This window comes from Hyperolius riggenbachi, chromosome 2 (assembly GCF_040937935.1).
Source record: "Hyperolius riggenbachi isolate aHypRig1 chromosome 2, aHypRig1.pri, whole genome shotgun sequence".
Taxonomy (NCBI): domain Eukaryota; kingdom Metazoa; phylum Chordata; class Amphibia; order Anura; family Hyperoliidae; genus Hyperolius; species Hyperolius riggenbachi.
Genome location: NC_090647.1, coordinates 240,030,499 through 240,051,974, shown reverse-complemented (window position 1 = coordinate 240,051,974; position 21,476 = coordinate 240,030,499). Strand labels below are relative to the sequence as shown.

At 41.6% G+C, this 21,476-nt stretch overlaps 1 protein-coding gene across 1 annotated transcript in view; it reads right to left on the bottom strand.

The window, feature by feature from the left end:
• Positions 1-21,476, bottom strand: part of EGFL6 (EGF like domain multiple 6) — a 106,730-nt gene that overhangs the window by 26,323 nt on the left and 58,931 nt on the right. The window contains exons 6-8 of the mRNA XM_068265311.1: positions 16,288-16,422; positions 14,899-15,021; positions 204-539 (exon numbers count right to left, since the gene is read on the bottom strand). Coding sequence (XP_068121412.1) covers positions 204-539; positions 14,899-15,021; positions 16,288-16,422 — 594 coding nt within the window. The remainder of the gene's footprint in view (positions 1-203; positions 540-14,898; positions 15,022-16,287; positions 16,423-21,476) is intronic.

Here is a 21,476-nt window from a genome sequence, read left to right as displayed (position 1 = left end):
GATCTGCATACACAATCAGTGTCAGTGGTTAAGAATATAGTAACGTAAATACTCATGTTAGCCAGGCTATTAACAATTCGAAAAGGAACTCAGCCATAATAATTTTATATTCATTTTACTTAAGGTTTCTTTTAAATAATTCTAGAATTCATTGTTAAAGTAGTAACAAACAGTATCAACAGATACAGGTAAATAGCACTTACCAAACACATCGCCTCTCAGTATTTTCTCTTGTCCAACTGTGTTCTCATAGTCCTCATCATCTTCTTCCTCATCATCATCATCTTCATTGTCATCCTGGTCATCTTCTTCTCTATCATCTTCCACCTCTTTGTAAGGCTCCCCTATGTAGACTCCATCTTCATAATCAAACGGCTGCAGGCGTGTTTTAGGAGATGATGTAATAATCACCTCAGGTATTATGTTCTTTATATCTTCATTCCTCTTTAGGCTATTTTTATGTGCCAATAATTTCTTTATTGTGTCTTTTGCACTTCCTGTTATTTTAGGTCCTTCTTTAACAGGTTTATCTGTAATAACTAATGTAAAACCATCAAATCATTAATTTAAAACATAATCCGTGCAATGACAAAAATAAGTCTGACATAATTTAACTAAAGTAATATCAGAAACAGATGATTCTTCATACTATATGTTAGTCTTTGACTTATCCTTGAAAACACTGTGGCCTTCATTTACTAATTTTGCAGAGTCGTGAAAAGTCGTGAAAAGCCCAACAAACCTGCACTACATTCATAAAAAAATGTCTGATTTTGGGTTTGGGCAAGGATCATATCAGATCCTGGTAAATATATCTTAAACGTCAATGCAGTAGCAGTTGAAAAATAGCCCACAACCTGCTCCTGTACTACTGTATAGTGAGAACTGTTTGCAATACATCCAGGACCACTTGGATATATTATAATGATTTTGCACTGTAGCTGATGCCCCTGACTGTGGTTATGTGCCTGCTATTTCACCATAATATTTGCAAACTTCATGAACTGTTATGACTTTTAACAGCAGAGCATTTATAAAAGAATGGTTTGCTGGATCAAACAGGCTTTCAACTGTTATCCAACCTTAGTAAATCAAGGCTTTCGTGTTATTAAACACTTGAGAATGCAGTTGTATGAGATAATAATCAATTACTACCATAGGCAACCAATATTTATATTTATCTCTGGTATCAAAGCTTTCTCTGCAGCCAGTGGCGTAGCTAAGGATCTTTGGGCCCAGATGCAAGTTTTACAATGGGGCCCCCCAAGCACTCTATACATAACAATTGATACGGCGCACCAAAACCTGCCAATGGCAACTACAGTGTCAGAGGTGCAAGAAGAGGATGGGGAACAGCTTGTTAATAATTACTACTATTCAAAGTATCTATAGAAGTGATTATTATGAGCACAGGACCAATAGAGAGCGAATACTGTAGTTCAGGGAGGGCCCTTCGGGGCCCCTCTGGCCCAAGGGCCCCGATGCGGTCGCTACCTCTGCAACCCCTATTGCTACGCCCCTGTCTGCAGCCCAGCAATAACATCAACAACTCAGTAAAGGCCTGTCTCACCCTGAAACAATCCTGGAAGGCTTATTTCTAATTCTCAGATTATTTTTGCACAGGCATCAGTGCAATGAAGCCCTTCATGAATAAAGTATGGGATTTTATGAAGAACAGCAGATTTGTGTCCCCTGGCTCATGACCCAGATCAAGGTAGATATTGTAAGTAGGAGAAAGGATAATGTGGTAGATGGCAGAGACAATAAATGCAGTGTGACTGTGGAGGTGAAAAAGGACTGTAACTATGCAGGTAGAAAATACTTATTGTACTGGATATTAAGAGGACATTGATGGATTGCTGTATGGGCACTTGCTGACCCACAAACAACATGTCAGCAAATCACTGGGAAGAATCTTCTGGGAAGTGGATAGGTCTGTCTGTTGTAATCATATGTTCAGCTGACAGGAGTGAAATGGAAGCATGGCAATCTAACATCACTTTAAATGTACTTCCTTTATATCTGCATAGATGAAAAGACATAAATATAAGTCATAATATAACAACACTTGCTTCCCTGTGCTGCTGACTGTATGACCCTTATTTGAAGACACTGAGGGGTCTTCAGAGGGAAGCCTCCTATATTAGAGAGAAGTAAGAGAGTAGGAACTTAAAGTGTACCCAAGGCAACATGTGACATGATGAGATAAACAAGTGTACTGTATGTACAGTGCAAAACATATTGATAACAAGGCTGTTTCACTTGCTATATTTTGCTGCCTGAAAGAGTTAATTTTTAGACATGGAAGTGGCAACATCTGTCTTGTTGGTAGCTTGTAGGGAATATACTAAGCATCACTGATGAGCAGGTTACAACAATAAAAGTTTTCCTGGCAGTATAGTAACCTCTGAGAACAGAGGGAGATAAAATACATGAACTATTGACCTTTTTCTAACTTTGGAACACTTATTAGGCTGCCACTGCGCAGAGGCAGCAAAACATTCAATCTAGTTTGGAAATGTTTAAATATAAAATGAAACCATGGGATATCTAAAAAAAAAAGTCATTTTTGGGAGTATGAGCATAAATACAATTGTTTTTCTCTCTTCAGTTTATTTTCACCTCGGGTTCATGTTAACCACTTGCCGACCGCACACTCATAACGTGCGTCGGCAAAGTGGCAGCTGCAGGACCAGCGACGCAGTACTGCGTCGCCAGCTGCAGCCTAATTAATCAGGAAGCAGCCGCTCGTACGAGCGGCTGCTTCCTGTCAATTCACGGCGGGGGGCTCCGTGAATAGCCTGCGGGCCGCCGATGGCGGCTCGCAGGCTAGATGTAAACACAAGCGGAAATAATCCGCTTTGTTTACATTTGTACGGCGCTGCTGCGCAGCAGCGCCGTAAGGCAGATCGGCGATCCCCGGCCAATCAGCGGCCGGGGATCGCCTCCATGTGACAGGGGACGTCCTGTCACTGGCTGCACAGGACGGATAGCGTCCTGTGCAGCCCAGATCTCCCGGGGGAGCAGGTAGGAGAGGGAGGGGGAGGATTTCGCCGCGGAGGGGGGCTTTGAGGTGCCCCCCCCGCAAAATGCCAGCCAGGAGGAGCGATCAGACCCCCCCTGCACATCATCCCCCTAGTGGGGAAAAAAGGGGGGCGATCTGATCGCTCTGAGTGCCCTTTGATCTGTGCTGGGGGCTGCACAGCCCACCCAGCACAGATCACCTAAAACAGCGCTGGTCCTTAAGGGGGGGTAAAGGGTGGGTCCTCAAGTGGTTAAGCATCCCCAGAGCCTGGTCTCCCTGAAGCAGCAAGGCCTGCTCCCCCGCTAGTTATGCCTCTCCATAAAAATGTTACCTGTAGATGTTAACACTCTCTTTTACAGAAGAAGTGAGATGAGAATTTTGGAAAGTGTTGTACACCAAACTATGTTTAGTTCCATAGTTGCTAGGAGGCATAATCTAAGTTATCAGGCACAACTAAAAAATGGTGGCTGTCTGCACACTAAAATGAAAAACAATTTTTAGTAGTAGTAAGTTAAAAATGACTTGCATATCTGCTGTAATGTATATATGTTACGGCCAGAACCCGAAGTGTGGCCACTTCGCGTTCTGGCCAGCCACTTTGGGTTCTGACCGGTCAATGTGCGAAGTGGCCGCAGCGCAGCGGCCATTGTTAAAAATGTAATGTTTACACCATCTCGCTGTGGCCAAATTGATGACAACTTGCTTAATTTAATGAAATATAGCCGGCGGCAATGTAATAGATGAAGCCGCCGGCTTTCGCACTACCTCTCTCCTCCCCCCCCCCTCTCTCTCCTCTCCCCGCCCCCCTCTCTCTCCTCTCCCCGCCTCCCATACAATAAGTAGCAGCCGGCGGGGACATGCAGCCGGAGAGTCGTTCGTCGCAGCAGGACAGCAGAGAGGGAAGGCTGCAGACATTGCTTCTGCCAGCACCCGCTCTGCAGAAACGGAAGGATTCCCCTGTCGCAACAAACGACTCTCGGGGACACGCGTGTCCCCGCCGGCTGCTACTTATTGTATGGGAGGCGGGGGGGGGGATGGGGGTGAGAGGAGGGAGGCAGTGCGAAAGCCGGCGGCTTCATCTATTACATTGCCGCCGGCTATATTTCATTAAATTAGGCATGTTGTCATCAATTTGGCCGCAGCGAGACGGCGTAAACATAACATTTCTACCCACTTCGCACATTGGCCGGCCAGAACCCGAAGTGGCCGGCCAGAACTAGAAGTGGCCACACTTTGGGTTCTGGCCGTAACATATATAATTATTTCAGTGAAAGGATGTAGGGTTTTACTTTAACTAGCAGCTGCTTATCTGTATCAGATGTTCTCAGTAAGGGGTGTTTTGGTAGAAAACCAGATGACCATTTAGCTGACCGAGCTAAAGGCTGATCTGCATTATGAATTACAGTAAGATCTAACAGGCTATATCCATCATGCTCATGTTCGTTATTTATATACTGTAGTTATGTTATCATAGCTATTCTAGATTTCATTTAATGTTTATCGTGGTGCTGCAGGAAAATAAATATCACACAGATTCAGACTCTTTGATCATTTTTTTTATTTTGTTAAGGGGAATATAGGTTACACATTCTTGACATGGCTGCTGTATGTTGATATGTAAGTTAAATTAAACATACCACACATTAACTTTTCTAGGGAACAAAAATGTGCAGCCACTGCCAAATCACTGTCAGTGATCTGAAGTCCAAACACATGTTATTTATTTAGATGGCAGGATAAGTGATAAAGTGTACTGATATCCACAATGCCAGTATTATGTGATTACTGTACACATGATTAAACATGTAATATCCACGGTAATAAAATAAACATAATGTTCATGTAATACTTCCAAAGTAACCCATGGATGTTCTTAGGTATCATATTGGTGGGTTGAAAAGAAACATTATTTCACAGAAGAATAAGATTATTAGGAATATGATCAATGGTGTAGTTAAGTAGCCAGGGGCCCCAGGAAAAGTATTACATTGGAGCACCAAAATCTGCAAAAACATCTGCAGTGACAGAGAGCTGTAAGCAAGAGGAGGAGAACAGTTTGCTAATGATTACTACTATTCAAAGCGGTGTTCTCCCCAGGCACTTTTAGCTGGGTGCTCCACCAGGCTAATTTTGGGGAGCACCCGGCTGTCATCAGCTCCCCTCCTTATCCTCTTCCTATGTTGTAAGCAGAGTTGCTCAGAGCAAGCACCATACTTGCATTCCCCTGTTGTGCCCCACCCAGCTACTTTTTCATGCCACCCGACATGGAAAAAAATTCTGGGGAGAACACGGCAAAGCATATATAAAGGCGGTAATTATCAGCATAGAACCAATGAAGAACTAATACAGCAGTTGAAGGAGGCACTTGATAGAACCCTCTGGTCCAGGGGCCCCAGTACATTCGCTACCTCTGCATCCATTATTCCTACACCACTGAAAATGATCCAATGTACATCTGTATTCACAATCTCAGTGCTAATCTACAGATAGAACTAAACAAAGAATTATTTGCAAGACACCAAGATTTGAGCACCGGAACTCAATTAAAGTTAATTAACCAGCATTGATTAATTTATAGCGGAGCATTACTGCCTATTGTAAAGTATTGTACTTAAAGAGACACTGAAGCGAGAATAAATTTCGCTTCTTGTCTCATAGTCAGCAGGGGTATGTGTGCCCCAGCTAAAACGCCGCTATCCCGCAGCTAAACGAGGGTCCCTGACCCCCCAACCCCCCCCCCCCCCCTGCAAAATCAACGACCAACTTGGTCGTAGATTTTGCTGCTGTTGAGGCAGGGCTAACGGCTGCAGCCGTGCCTCTCAGCGCCGTCTATCAGCGGCGCATCGTCGCCTCTCCCCCGCCCCTCTCAGCGAAGGAAGACTGAGAGGGGCGGGGGAGAGGCGGAGATACGCGCTGACAGACACGCAAGAGGCAGGGCTGCGGCGGTTAGCCCTGCCTCAATCCGGAAGAGGGTATGCGCTGTTCGGAGGGGATTTCGGGGGGTAAGGGACCCCCGTTTAGCCGCGGGATAGCGGCGTTTTAGCAGGGGCACACATGCCCCTGCTGACTATAAGGTAGGAAAGCGATATTTATTCTCGCTTCAGACTCTACATAGCAATGTCCCTATCAAGCACCTGAAAAGAGTATCAAATAGGGTTAAAGGCTAGGGTTGGGCATTATTTTAGGAGAATAAAGATGTACAGTTGGGTCTATCAGATTAGGGTTGGGGTTAGAAATATGGAAGAACTGTGCAAATGAGAGGGAACTGAAAGAGGAACTTTACTGAATATAACTGAATGAATAAAATAGCTTATTTTATATAATATTCATTTATAAATTTTGTAGTCAATGTGTGCCCATTGTAAAATTCTACCTTCCCCTGATTTACATTCTGCATTTATCAATATATCACAGATTGCTATATTTTTACTGCTGGCACTGTGGAATGTTTTCCCCTCTGCGAATTGAGCAGCAACAACACCTAGGGCTTGATTCACATTTTTTGCACGCAATTAAATGGTTTCTCGCGCAAACGCGAATTTTTGCGCGCAATCGCTATTGTTTTAGCGTGAAAATTCACGTTTGCGCGCAAAAACGATAATGATTTTGCGCAAAACTTCACGTTTGTGCGTTAAACCGTTTAATTGCACGCGAAAATTCGCGATCGCGCGCAAACGTGAAAATTCGTGCGAAAACGGCCGTGCTAACAGTTAGCACTCTTTTGTGAATCAAGCCCCTAGTCTCCCAGAATGCACTAGGAGGAGAAGCCTTCATGACATCATAAGCTAGGCTAAGCATCACTGGGAGGGTGGGTTAACATACCAATATATAGAGCAATACATAGTCATAAGAAGCTTTTCTGCTGCTGAAACCAGGATAATTTATGTAAAAGTGGATATCCTGAATAATTTGTTACATTCTACAATATGTAGTTACGATACCCCTTGAAGGTTAAAAAAAGAAAGGACTGCACACTGGGGCAAGATTAGAGTTAGTCTTTAAGAAGTAATTATTATTTGCAGTTAGGTATCAGGAAGTACTTAACATCAAAGTTTCCTTTATTTGGGGGTTTAGGGGTAGGCATTAGGAAGAAAAAGACATAGTTTATGGATAGCTGATCGACTGCAAAAAAAACAGTCAATAATACCATTGCATTGGGCGGAGCCAGTGCGCATTGACGTCATTACATTTGAGGAATAGAGCGCTCGTGTAGTTTGTATGCTCCTGGGAAAGTTTACTGGCAGGACACCACGGTGTTTAAACTTACAGTGCCCTGGAGATCTAACGTGCTGTGCACCTTATCTTTTATGGATCCTTGTGGATGCTTGCTGGAATAAACTTTTTTCGGTGGAATCGTTCCTGGGTTATCCTTACTGGCTGGATGACAGCCTAAGCACTAGATCCACCTGGTGTATGAAGTGGCAACAATCTGGTGAGCCCCTGTCTGATTGATTGAGGATTTTGATGTTATCCGGTTCGGCCTATCTGGAAGAGCTTCCTCGTCCAGATAGGCACTGCTGCTGCCCCCGCATGGTGCGCGCGATCGGGTGCCCTCCCGCGCGCGCTCCCGCAGCCCGCCGCTAGCCCCCCGATCAGTGAATGGGAATATAATTCCCATTCACCGATCTACCTTCCCCGCAGAAATACCGACGCTTTCTATCCAGAGAGCACGGTATTTCTGCCCCCAGGAAACTTCTCCTCTGATTTTTAGTTCCTGGATGCGAGATCGGTCGCATCCAGGACTTTTTTGACTGTGGCCAAATAGTAAACTGCACCTACATACAATTTTCAATAAACAATTATCTTCTTTTACATTTAAAATTGGCTGTTTCCCTCCCACACCAAAAATTACCCACATACATTTTTTGTTAAGGAAAAAAAAATACAATAAAAAAACAAAACAAAAACAACATAAATAGTTACCCAAGGGTCTGAACTTTTTAAATATGCATGTCAAGAGAGTATGCTATTATATTATTTTAAATTATAAGCTTATAAGTAGTGATGGACGCAAATTGAAAAAGTGCACCCTATTTTCTAAATAAAATATCGGCGTCATAAATTGTGATAGGGACATCATTTAAACAGTGTAATAACCGGGACAGATGGGCAAATAAAATACATCAGTTTTAATTACGGTAGCGTAAATTAATTTCAAACTATAATGGCCAAAACCTGAGAAATAATGATTTTTTTTGTCATTTCTTTCTTAATCTTCCTGTTAAAATGGATTTAGAAAAAAATAATTCTTAGCAAAATGTACTACCCAAAGAAAGCCTAATTAGTGGCGGAAAAAACAAGCTATAAATCAATTCATTGTGATAAGTAGCAATAAAGTTATTGGCGAATGAATGGGAGGTGAACGTTGCTCGGATGCATGAGGTTTTCGGCACTGTGGTGCTGAACTGGTTATGGTCCCTGTGTGCTGCTGACCTTTTATCAGCTACAGTATTACGCTATGGGAGCTTGTTCTTTCTTTTCAGATATTGATCACTGTGGAGTGCGCACTGATATTTTTTTATAGACAATACCATTGCAAAGCCGAAGGAGAATACTGGTAATGGTCATTTACTGGCACTCTGTCTCCCTCACCCAGCACCCAAATTAACATGCGTACTAACCTATGTATGCATCTGCTTGCCAGAAACTGTGCACACCCAGGATACTCCCAGAGGTGACTGCTGTGCACAGCCACAAAGGAACGCTTAAAAAGAGGCTGCGTGAGTGAACAGAGAATGTGTCCTTCAAGAAAAATGGGGGGGGGGGGGGGGCACAGAAACGGAGGTGAGGTCGGCTAAGCTGAGAGGCCACTGAGCTTATGGATGCACTGAAGATTCCCCAAGGTATAGCCACCGTATGTGGACCTGAATGCTGAACTTCCTTTCTGCTCTTAAAGATAAGCAATAGCATAATAACCTTTATAGAAAAACATTTCTTTGTTGCAGCTGACACAAATCCTGCAATACATCTGCAGTGCCTTTCATGGAAGCAGACATAGGGTTAACATCCCATGTTTACAAATTATTGATTTTAAGCAGTGGATGGGCACGCCTCTGTGTATAGAGTCGGGTGCCTGATACTGTGACCTAGGCAAATGTCACTTGCAAAGTATTCCGCCAATATATCAGCACACCGAGTTTTCCACAAAGTAATAGCCGACAATTGTTTTGGGGGCCTCGCAGGGTCCCCCTTTATCAAGGCGTGTGGTTTTCATAAAGTGGGACCCTGCGAGGCCCCCGAAACAATTGTCGGCTATTACTTTGTGGATACAGATGACTCAATAAAAGAGCGCGATTCCAGAAACCTCTGTGTGCTGATATATTGGAGGAATGTTTACAAATTAGGTGCTCCGCCAAGGCAACCAGCTGACACAGCCAAGAGATCAAATTAACTGTGATTTGTCACAGATGAGGAGGAATTAGACAGGCTAAATTCTCTAAATACATACAGGGTGCATTTCTCTATGCTTTCCTTCTGTGCAAGAGTTCATGACCAATCTAAACCACGTACCCTCTAATATCAAAGCACAGCAGACCTGTACTGGCAAAATATCGTGACATAAGATATGATGACAGTCATTGACCTGTTTCTAGTTTATAGCAGAATGTATTGCGGGAGTGATGAAATGATTCCCAGAATCAGAATTAACAATACACATTAGATTTTTGGAGCTGGATTAACACCCTGGAATGCTATTTGTTTCTGATGTAAAGTAGCAAGAATGGATGGCATTTAAAATGAACGCTACATTTAACTTATGATCATTGCATTGTGACAACTAATACAGAAGAAAACCTAATGAAAGAATGAATGAATATATCATCATGTCAGATCTTGGCAAGGTACATTGGTTACACATGAGAAGAGTAAATGCCATTGTGTTTCACATCCATCACTTCCAACTTACGGGAATAAGAAAGGTTTGGCCATTGCTCAGGAAAAAGATATGTCAACTGTATATTTTATTTTTAAAAGAATGTGACTTTGGTTTGATTGTACTTTTAAGAATGTTTGCATACGAAATTTAAAACAACCTAGAGGTAAAAAAGCAAGGCAAAACCTGAATGTGATCAACGAAATGTAGAGCAGCCCAGTGGGCCCAATTTACTATCATTGCAACAAGTGGCAATCTGTTGAATTCCAATCACAATATTTACTATAGAATATTCAAGCAGCTCAGGGTGACCCAGAACCACTAGAAAAGTATAGGGGACTAAAAGACCAAAAAGCCCTCCTAGCCCTCCTACTAAAAGCAATTCTCAGTGTAATTTGCCTTCTTAAAACAGAAGGTATTTGCAATAATTCAGCTTTAAGTGAGCAACTGTGGCTTCCCACAATGCATCACTACTGAATATGCAAATTATATCTTTGAACCCCTGAAGCCAGACTTACATCCAGAACCGCTGGTGTTTCGCAAGCCTATAAATCAACCCAACATGCAGGCAGCTTTTTTCAGACTGTTGATCCTGATCAGTGCATGGCAGGGATTGATATGGCTCTATGGGATAGGGCTTGGACCAGAACAACAAAATGCCTAAGCAACTCAGGATCACCCAAAATCCCTAGGAATGTATAGGGGACTAAAAGAGACTGAAAATCCCTCCTAAAAAGCAATGCTCAGTGTAGTTTGCCTTCTTAAAATAGAAGGTATTTGCGATAATTCAGCTTTAAGTGAGCATTTGAAAAGTCCATGAACACACCTGTGATGTTGCATTGCGGATTTACTAACCATTTACTGTCTATTCCTGTAGGTTTATATGCATCCGGTGATGGCTGTTATAACTATGATTCTGTCACAAAGAAATGTTAATTAAACATCCCTCTTCCTGGTATTGTATGTGAATCCTTATTTGTCCATGCGTGTGGGCCGGAAAAAAAGAACAGAAACATGTGGCCCATCCCTCCTGAGACATACCAACAGGGACATACCAACTCACATGTCTTTCAACATTGGCAGGGACCTTTAAGTAGTGGCAAAAATAGAGTAACTGAAAGGGGAGATTATGGGACTATATGCTGTTCCACTTTAATAAAAATGTGATCATATTGGAACCTCCATGCAGTAGAAAGAATAAAATGTTTCTTCTTCAGACCCCATTAGTAACTGCTTAATTATTGATTGTTAAAGAGACTCTGAAGTGAGTGAACCAGCATGTGTTTACTGTAAAGTACCTTACATAGTGCTAAACCACAGCAAAACGAGGGGGTTTCACCCCCCAAATCCCCCCTGCAAAATCCACGACTTACTTGGTCGTGGATTTTGCCGCTCATGGAGGCAGAGCTATGAGCTGCAGCTCTGCCTCCATGCGCGTCAATCGCCGCACGGATCTCAATCGCCGCACGGATCTCCGCCTCTCCCCCGCCCCTCTCTGTGAAGGCTGATTGAGAGGGGCGGGGAGAGGCAGCGATCAGCAGGGATTGACGCGCTGAGAGGCAGAGTTACAGGGCTAAGCTCTGCCTCTTCAAGAAGCACTCCCCCGAGTTTACAGAGGGGATTTGGGGGGTATAAACCCCTCGTTTTGTTGCGGGAAAGCGGAGGTTTAGCACTATGTAAGGTGTTTTACAGTAAACACATGCTGGTTCACTCACTTCGGTCTCTCTTTAAGTCAAGAAGAAACCTAGCTCAGTGTTTTTTTCTTGACGTAACAATCAATAATTAATTTGTTCAATCCTTAGGGGTTCAAAACCCACGGGCGCTACCCGCCCCCTAGTAACTGCATCAGTTGTGCTGCAGTCAGCTCGCTGCCCATACATTCATGTGTGCCTGTTCACACATCTCTGCGTTGTAATGGATCACATTATTCTATCACGCTACATTGAGGCTCTGAATTAACATCTACGTTCAGTCTTCATTGCTGTTCACACATATTATAACACATGTGTTATACAATGGACCACTGTGTATCCAGCCTAAGGGTTTAACACAAAAAAAGCTTTATTGAAACAAAACACTGACACCTGCGTTTAAGCTAAATTTTTTCAAAATCCAACCATGTCTACTTTTAATATCCCACTTTTCCTTAACTTCTGTTCACCATCTTCAACAATCTTCCCCGATAGACTGCATGACTAGCTGTCTGCGTATGATACATTACTGCTGCCAACTGGCAGATACCCTGGAGCTGGCATATTTGAATTTCCAGCACAGGATTCACAATGGTTCATTGGGAATGCAGATGGTTGGGAGGCTACTTTCTGGATAAATATTACAGATGAAGAAAAGAAGAATGCAAATAAAGAGAAGGAAAAAAGTTTTAAAAACCAGATAAGTATTGGGAAAAAAGCATAGTTTTAATGATGCTCTTTAACACTTTTATAGATTAAATCTGCAAAATGATATACTTTTAAAGGATTTAAACATTACTGCCGTTGTGACTTCCTATAGTCTGAGCTGTGTTCTTCTTCTTTTAACCTCCTTGCGACCACCTAACACCAATTTGTAGCCCGAGGACCTCGCAATGCCAATTGGCGTGAACTGCTGGGGGCGTGTTTTGCTGGGGATTGCGCGCACCAATGCGCGCACATCCCCGCTTAAATGACGGAGCTCTGCCATCAGTTTAATAGCGGCGATTGCCGCTAGGAAACTGTTAGACGGCGAAACCACCGTCTATTTACAATGTACAGCAGGGCGATCTACGTCAGTGCTGTACTGGGGACAGCCGTGTCACTCGGCTGTCCCCTGGAGAGGCACAGAGAGCAGTCAGATCTCATAGGCTGATGAGGCTATGAGAGCTGATCGCTGGGATTGACTGGTGGGGGGAGGGAGGGGGGGAAATATATAAAAAAAATACACACATTTATTCAAAAAAATAACAACAAATACATTTAAAAAAATAAACAAACATCCCAGCAGCGATCAGAGCCCACCAACAGAAATCTCTGTTGGTGGGCAGAAAAAGGGGACGCGGTAATCACTTGTGTACTGAGTTGTACGGCTCTGCAGCAGGCCACCCACAAAGGACTGTTTAGCATGAATGTTAGGCTCTGTTAGAAGTACGGATTTGATTATTCCTGGCTCTTCAATATATTCTACATTAGCCTGATGCTCTAACGCAGGTAACTTTCGTGGTGGCTTTCTTGTTATATTTTCAGGAATATTTGTAAAAGGTTACTCCATTATACAGTGCATTCTACATTGATGACTTCATACCTCAGTTCACTTTTCCAATGTAATGGGGAAAGATAAAAGCACAGATGTGGATGACTGCAAGGTAATGCCTGACTGCAATTATGCACAAAGCATATACTGTATCATTCATTGGTGAGAAGGCTTTGTAAGTAGACTTCAGTTTTCATCATTGTAATAGGCCCTCAAACATGACCCCCTCAATAAGTTACAACACACTTTACTCCTGTAATTCTCCTACCTTTACCATTAGGATCACCTGGGTTTAATCAATCACTGCTACCTAAGTACAACAGAGTCCAACACTGAAAAAAATAAATTCTAACAGCAATTGATGAGCAGAGTACCTGTTTCATGAGAAAATATGCTTGGAATTGCAATACAACCTGCTTTTGCATGATTCAGTTGCTGTGCAGGTCAATAATTCTCTTCCAGTATGGAGTAAAAATATAGTCCTGAGAGACAGAATAGTACAAGGAGGTGCCACCTAACAACATAACAATCTGTACACAACCCTCACCAATTCTTCCAGTACATCGTGGCCTACATTTGTAGGGATGGTATTGACATTCAATTTTACGAGGGTGCTACAGTGTCGACTCAAAGTCACAAGGTGAGGAGTGTGGCACCCTTCTTGCTGGACAAAGTAGGGGGATCTCTTTTTCGTAAAAATTCTAATGGTAAGGCCTATACAGAGTCCTCTAACGTTATTTGAGGGCAAAACTAATTAGATTAAATACTGAATAAAGCAATGTAAACTCTTCTGCAACGCTTAAAACCATAATTTTCAAAGAGTTTACTAATGATGCTTCTTCTGTGGATAATAATAGCGATGGTTAAGAAGATCAGTTTATTATACACAGATTTTCCTTGAGGAGAATTTATTGAGAAGCATGTGCTGGATTTGATTGCATGATTGATTTGTAGGTTTCTGATTGGCTGTTTGTAATCATGGCATTTCTGTATTCTTTGTTGGTTATACAGCACACAGAGGGGAGCTATGATCACATGATTGTGACCAGCTAATCATAGACTTACAAATTAAAGGGAATCTGAAAGGAAAATAAACTTATGATATAGTGAATTGTATGTGTAGTACAGCTAAGAAATAGAACATTAGTAATACAGATATGAGTTTCATATTGTTTCCAGTACAGGAAGAGTTAAGAAGCTTTACTTGTTATCTATGCAAAAGAGCTTCTATGAGCTCTCCGACTAATTTAGTCAGAGAGCAGTGCTATTTTCTGAAGCACTTATACATCAAAGAAACCGTAAAAGACAACTTCAGATAAGATTTTACTGCAGGGTACTTAAAAGAGTCATTAGCTCTGCTCTGTTTCTTAGTTTAAAATGCAGAGTGTAGTTTGTAAACTGCAAATATTAGAGAATGATGCAATGTTATAAAATAAGCTATATAACTGAAAATAAAAATATGAGACTCTTTTCTTTGCTACTAATGTTCTATTAAATATCCGTACAACACATAGAATTCATTATATCATACTTTTTTTTTTCCTTCAGTGTCACTTTATTAGACTGATCAATTTAGTCACAAGCTTCTCCCTGAACTCTCCTTGAGAAGAATTTCTGTACCCTTCATGAATAATCTCTACTGACAACAACAATATTAATAATTAATATTATCTTTACTACTTTGCAAGAGGAACACAAAATGTTCAGTGATAATTGTGTGATTATACTGTCCGCTTAGGAAAAAAAAGACTATTACAAAGCGTGGTAAGCTTACCTGAACACTGGTATCCACTGCCCTTGTACCCTTGCTTACATCGGCATTTATAGGAGCCTGGAGTATTGAGGCAATCACTGTTAGGGCTGCACTTGTGAGTGTTTAGCAGACACTCATTTATATCTGTGAATATGAAACAAGCATGCATGAGCCCACATTCATAGAATTATGTGTGCTGATGTAGTCCCAAGGTACATGTCTTCACACTGAGTGAGCTGACATGTATGAGAGATGGTCTTTCTATAACCTGACTATAACGCAGTTCCCATTCATTATTCTAGGTCCCCGTGTCAATGATTGCAGAATCAATGTGATGCCTGCGGTCATTTGTAAACACTGTAATTACTCCAACACTCATTACAGTACTTCCTGTTTTGCGTACTAAAAGCACATGCAGGAAGGTAATGAGTGAGGACATTTTTTGGCCAAATAGTAAAATTACACCTACATCCATTTATTTTATTAAAGAGACCTACACATAATTTATAATTAACCCATTACCTCCCACACTCTCCCATAAATACCTACATTAAACTTTTGCAAAAAAAAAAAAAAAAAAAAAATTAAAAACAATCAAACCATAAATAGTTACCTTACGGGCTAAACTTTTTTTTTTTTAATATGTCTGTCAAGAGGGTATATTATTATTATTTTTTTTAATTATGGGCTTGTAAATAGCGATGGACACAAAACTGGAAAAAATGCACCTTTATTTACAAATAAAATATTGGCACCATACATTGTGATAGGGACATAATTTAAATGGTGTAATAGCTGGGACAAATTGGAAAATAAAATAAGTTGGTTTTAATTATGGTAGCATGTAATATTTTAAAACTATAATGGCCAAAAACTGAGAAATAATGAATTGTTTTCCATTTTTTTTTCTTAATATTCCCATTAAAATGGATTTAGAAAAAAATAATTCTTAGCATAATGTACCACCCAAATAAAAGCCTTATTGGTGGCGGAAAAAAACAAGATCATTTAGTAGTGATAAAGTTATTGGCGAATGAATAGGAGGAGCACTGAAATGTGAAAATTGCTCAGATGCATAAGGTGAAAATACAGGCTGAAGTGGTCATGTACTGAAATCTAGGAAATCTATTAGTAATTTAAAAGCATACTAAACAAGTCTGCTATCTAAACAGAAAACAAACTAGCTCCATAAACATCAAATCACACAATACTATGAACATAAAACTGTGTTAGTCTGAAGAACTAACAACAAAAAGTTGTTTAGGTAATTAATACCTTTAATGACTAACTGTACAACATTCCTTGCAATCTGTCAACATCTTCTTTTTTTTTTGGGGGGGGGGGGGGGGGGATTTTTCACCATGTCTAACACTGGACCACATACAACTAGATCATTGTTAGGTGACTCACCTATGCAGTCATATCTGCCATTCACATATTTTAATTCATAACCATTCTGGCACTTGCAGTAATAGCTTCCAAATGTATTCACACATCTTCTGTTAAACGGACATGTCACTTTTCCAACAGCGCATTCATCAATATCTGTAAGGGATATAATATTTGTTAATTTTATACTTTAACAGTGAACAAATTTGTACTTGCACATTCAATTTTGTCAGCAACACAAAATAACCTATATTTTGATTACTTCCTTATGGTATTCTGAGTTCCAGGAGCGACCAGGCCCAGTCTCTGCAGCAATGCATTGTGGAATTCATACTTTCTACATTAGCTTAATGCTCTAGTTCAGGTTAGCTGATTGCTTAATGGTTCCTGTGACATTCTTGGTATATTTACAAGAATATTTGTAAAAGGTTATTCCATTATACAGTGCATTCTACATTGATGTCATACCTCCTAAAAATCATCCCAAAACTAAAATTCACCCATACATTATGCTTAAAGAGAACCCGAGGCGGGGTTCTTACATCGCAATCCTTATAAAGAGGCTGGGTCTGCCTATAGAGCCCAGCCTCTGTTGCTAGTTAGTTTCCTCCAAAGACCCCCCTGCGCGCTGTCTCTTTAACACCAATTTACCCTTTAAATGCCTCAATACTGACATTTATCTATTAATTATGCTTAATATAACCTATGCTTTAGTAATTCTAAAGGTGGCCACTAATGATACAATTTGCTGGTATTCAGGTCCTTCACAGTCTCCTACTCAGATCAGATCTCTTCTCCTCATGCTTTGTCTGTCGGGGTTCCTCAAGGCTCTGTCCTTGGTCCCCTCCTCTTTTCCATCTACATGCACGGTCTTGGTGACTTAATCAACTCATTCGGGTTTCAATACCACCTGTATGCAGACGATACACAACTGTACCTCTCGGACCCAGACCTTATCTCCCTCCTCAAACGTGTTCCTGACTGCTTGTCTGCTATATCCTCCTTCATGTCCTCTCGCTTCCTAAAACTTAATATGAGTAAAACAGAACTAATAATTTTTCCACCGTCTCTAGCCGCCTCTCTGCCTGAAGTAACTATAAATGTTAATAACACTCCCATAACTTCAGTTCCCAAAGCACGGTGCTTGGGGGTAATATTCCACTCTTCTCTCTCTTTTATTCCTCATTTTAACTCCATAACCAGCTCCTGCCATCTTCATCCCAAAAATATTTCTCGCATCCATCCCTTTCTCACTCGAGACACAACCAAAATGTTAATACATGCTCTTATAATTTCTCGTCTGCACTACTGCAACATACTACTTTGTGGACTACCTTCTAACAAACTGGCCCAGCTCCAGTCGGTACTGAACTCAGCTGCTCGTCTCATTCATCTTTCTTCTCGATCTTCCCCTGCTGACCCTCTCTGTCAAGCTCTTCACTGGCTGCCAATTAACCACAGGATCCAGTGCAAACTCCTAACCCTAACCTACAAAGCTCTCCACAATCTCTCTCCCCGGTACATATCCTCACTAATTTCCAGATACAAACCCAATCGCAATCTCAGATCTGCACACGATCTTCTGTTGTCCTCCTCTAGAATCACCTCCTCACATTCACGCTTACAAGATTTTGCACGCGCTTCACCCCTTCTCTGGAATCCCCTCCCACAACACATCCATCACTTGCCAACCTTTGTTACTTTTAAACGCTCTCTAAAAACTCATTTGTTCCGACAAGCATATGCCGCTTCCCTTTGTCCTAAGACCAAATTGCACTCCTACTAGGTATCCTAAAACCTAGGTTCTCAACGTGTGGTACGCGTACCCCAGGGGGTACTTCTGATGGTTCCAGGGGGTACTCGGGCTTGTTATACTTAACCAAGAACAACACATTTAGAATTTAGAAAATAATAAATATTATTTAAACAAGACCAAATTGGTGTTGTAGCTAATTAAAAGTAATGGTAAATGCTTGGAAATTGTTTAGAACCAATTTTCATGTACTACGATTTAATATATATTTGTCAAGGGGTACTTGTAATAATGTTAACTATGTTAGGGGGTACTTGGTGAGTATAGGGTTTTAAAAGGGGTACATACCATGAAAATGTTGAGAAACACTGTCCTAAAACACACTGCCTTTATATATTTTATCGTTTACTACCCCTCCTCTTGTTTCCCCCCATTCCCTTTAGATTGTAAGCTTGCAAGGGCAGGGCTCTCTCCCTGTTTTGTTGTGTCTTGAAAATCATTATACATTTTATTCATCATGTTACTTTTATCACTGTCATTACCACTTCTGTATTTTGTATTCTGTATGCTGTATAATTTTTTGTATTTTGTCACTAATTATGTATTTTGTATATGAGTGTACACCATTGTCTGTATCATGTACGCCATGTTTGTTTCTTACTTTGTACAGCGCCACGGAATATGTTGGCGCTTTATAAATCAATAATAATAATAATAATTATTGTGATATTATATATTAGGGAATATAATATATCATTTAAAGACCACTGCAGCGAAAAAAGTAGGCAGTTAAAATCTGACTGAACCGACAGGTTTTAGACTAGTCCATCTCCTCATAGGGGATTCTCAGAGTTTTCTTTGTTTTCAAAAGAATTTCCTGAACTGCAGTTGGTATTGGTAAGTCTAACGGACAAAATACTGTGCAAGTGAGTGGGGAGGCTGCCTGGTATCTTACTATTTTGGCAGTTAAACTATTATTACAGGAAATTCTTTTTAAAACAAAGAAAACCCTGAGAATTCTCCATGAGAAGATGGACTAGTCAGACGCGCAGGGCCGGGCCGAGGCATAGGCTGGAGAGGCTCCAGCCTCAGGGCGCAGTGTAGGTGGGGGCGCAGAATTCATTCAGCTGTCATTCCTAATTGTGTTTGAAGCAGAAAGAATTAAGAAAAGGGGATACATAGCAGTGACTGCAAGCCAGATAACTAGATATTACGGTGTTGGGGAGGTTGTGGGCCCTGTGGCGCCTCTTAGTCTAATAGCAATCAGTGTGTGATGGCTGGGGTGGCAGGGATGGAGGGGCGCACTTTGGTGTCTCAGCCTTGGGTGCTGGAGGACCTTGTCCCGGCTCTGCAGACGCGTATCTAAAAGGGTGCAGGCATGGCACGTGCCCCAGGCAACCTCCTTCTTCAAACAACAGGGGGAGCGCAGTGCTGCTGACAGCATTCCTGAGTCTAAGGGAGTAACAATCATCCAGCAGCCTGGCCGTCTCAGTCTTTGTCATATATCTACATTAGACGCTATTGAGAGGTGAGCTCCAAACTTTTCCCACTCTCCCTACCACAGATCATGTCTCAGTCCCCTGAGATAGCAGCAAATGCTTTTTTTCTGGAGTTTACATGATCTCCTCCTATTCATTCTCCTCTTTGTCATTTACACATTCCTCAGCCTTATCTCAATGTGCTGTTTACTTATTTTATTTATGACACTCTCTGCACTTTCACCATTATCCTGCTGGCATCTCTGTGGCCAGTTTTAACAACTTCTCTATTGTACAGTGTACCTCAATAGTTAAAATGCATTATATTTCTAGCTCAGTATCTATCTACTGATATTTAATAGGTTGTCAGGCTTTTATTATGCTATAATCGTCACTGCAAAAGTTTCATTGCTTTCATTCATATGAGAGTTGTGGCTGCCATATTTATTTCCTTTTAAACAATACCAGTTGCATGGAAATCGTGCTGATCTTTCTGGGCACTAGGGTTTAAATCACACACCTGAAACAAGCATGCAGCTAATGTCAGATGTTATAGACCTTTGATCTGCATGCTTGTTCAGGGTCTATGGCTAAGGCAGGGAACACACTTGCCTTTCAGTTTTCAGCTTGTGTTTTTCTGTGTACTTTTTCTGCACACTAATGGCCCATACTCACGGGCTACAATTGTCGCCGCAACACGCGGCGCGCGCGTGTTGCGGCGACAGGTCGCCCGTGAGTATGCGCCGTCGCACGGGACCTGGCGAGGAGCTGTCGCCGGCCTGTCTCCCACACGCTCACGTGTGCTGGCGACAGGCACAAAAAGTTGCCCGTGAGTATGGGCCGTAAGTGTGTTTCTATGCAGAAGAACACGTGCGTTTTTTTCACAACAGCTAATGTAATTGATACAGAAAACTGACAAAATGAGAAGAATTATCATGCAGAATGTCAGTTTTTTTTCAGTGCAAAAAAACCCCAACACATTAAGTGGGAACTAGCCCTTTAATTAACATGAGTCCTTCTGTGCATAAAACGCGTAACAGTCAAGTATGTTCCTTGCCTTAAGGCAGAGGATCAGAAGGATAGCCTAATAATTTTATAGTGACTGTTACATTCTGGTATTTGTGTGTGCGCATGTGTTCTTTTTGCATGATGGGGTTAACCAGTCCAAAAAGGTTAGACAGGATGCTGTTGAGTGTAGGTGTGTGGATGTTTGTGTGTGTGTGTGTGTGTGTGTGTGTGTGTGTGTGTGTGTGTGTGTGTGTGTGTGTGTGTGTGTGTGGTGTGTGTGGTGTGTGTGGTGTGTGTGGTGTGTGTGGTGTGTGGTGTGTGTGGTGTGTGGTGTGTGGTGTGTGGTGTGTGGTGTGTGGTGTGTGTGTGTGTGTGTGTGTGTGTGTGTGTGTGTGTGTGTGTGTGTGTGTGTGTGTGTGTGTGCTGTCTTCCCTAGATACGCCACTGGGATGAGTCCGTTCTGTCAGATTTTAACTGCCTGCATTTTTCGGAGTGATTGCAATGCGATTGCCATTACACAAATGAGAATTGCAAAGTGCAACTGCGTTTTGCGCTTATGTGAATAGGGACTTAATGTTTTATACAGGTAATCTTCATGCATTGTAGGTTTTTAGGCAATGAGCAAACTATTAGGTTTTTCTGTACATAGCATAAACATGTTATATTTTTAATATCTCCATTGCACTGCTTGGTATCTCTGTGTCATTTATTGAGCGAGAAGACTGATGCCCATCTGCGCCCTTCTCTAGCCAGGCCTTTGATCCCCTCCCTGTTTTCCTTGTTGCTAATGCTATTAAAATCCGTAATGAGATCCAGCTACTTTGTTGAACAGAAACTGCAACTGAGAAATAAGGATGTGGTAAAGGTACTGCTACATATAAGTTACTCTGTACTACATATTCAAGCCATTAGTGGCACTTACGGTATTTAGAGGATACAATTTAGTTACAGCAAGTATTGTCTGATTGAGG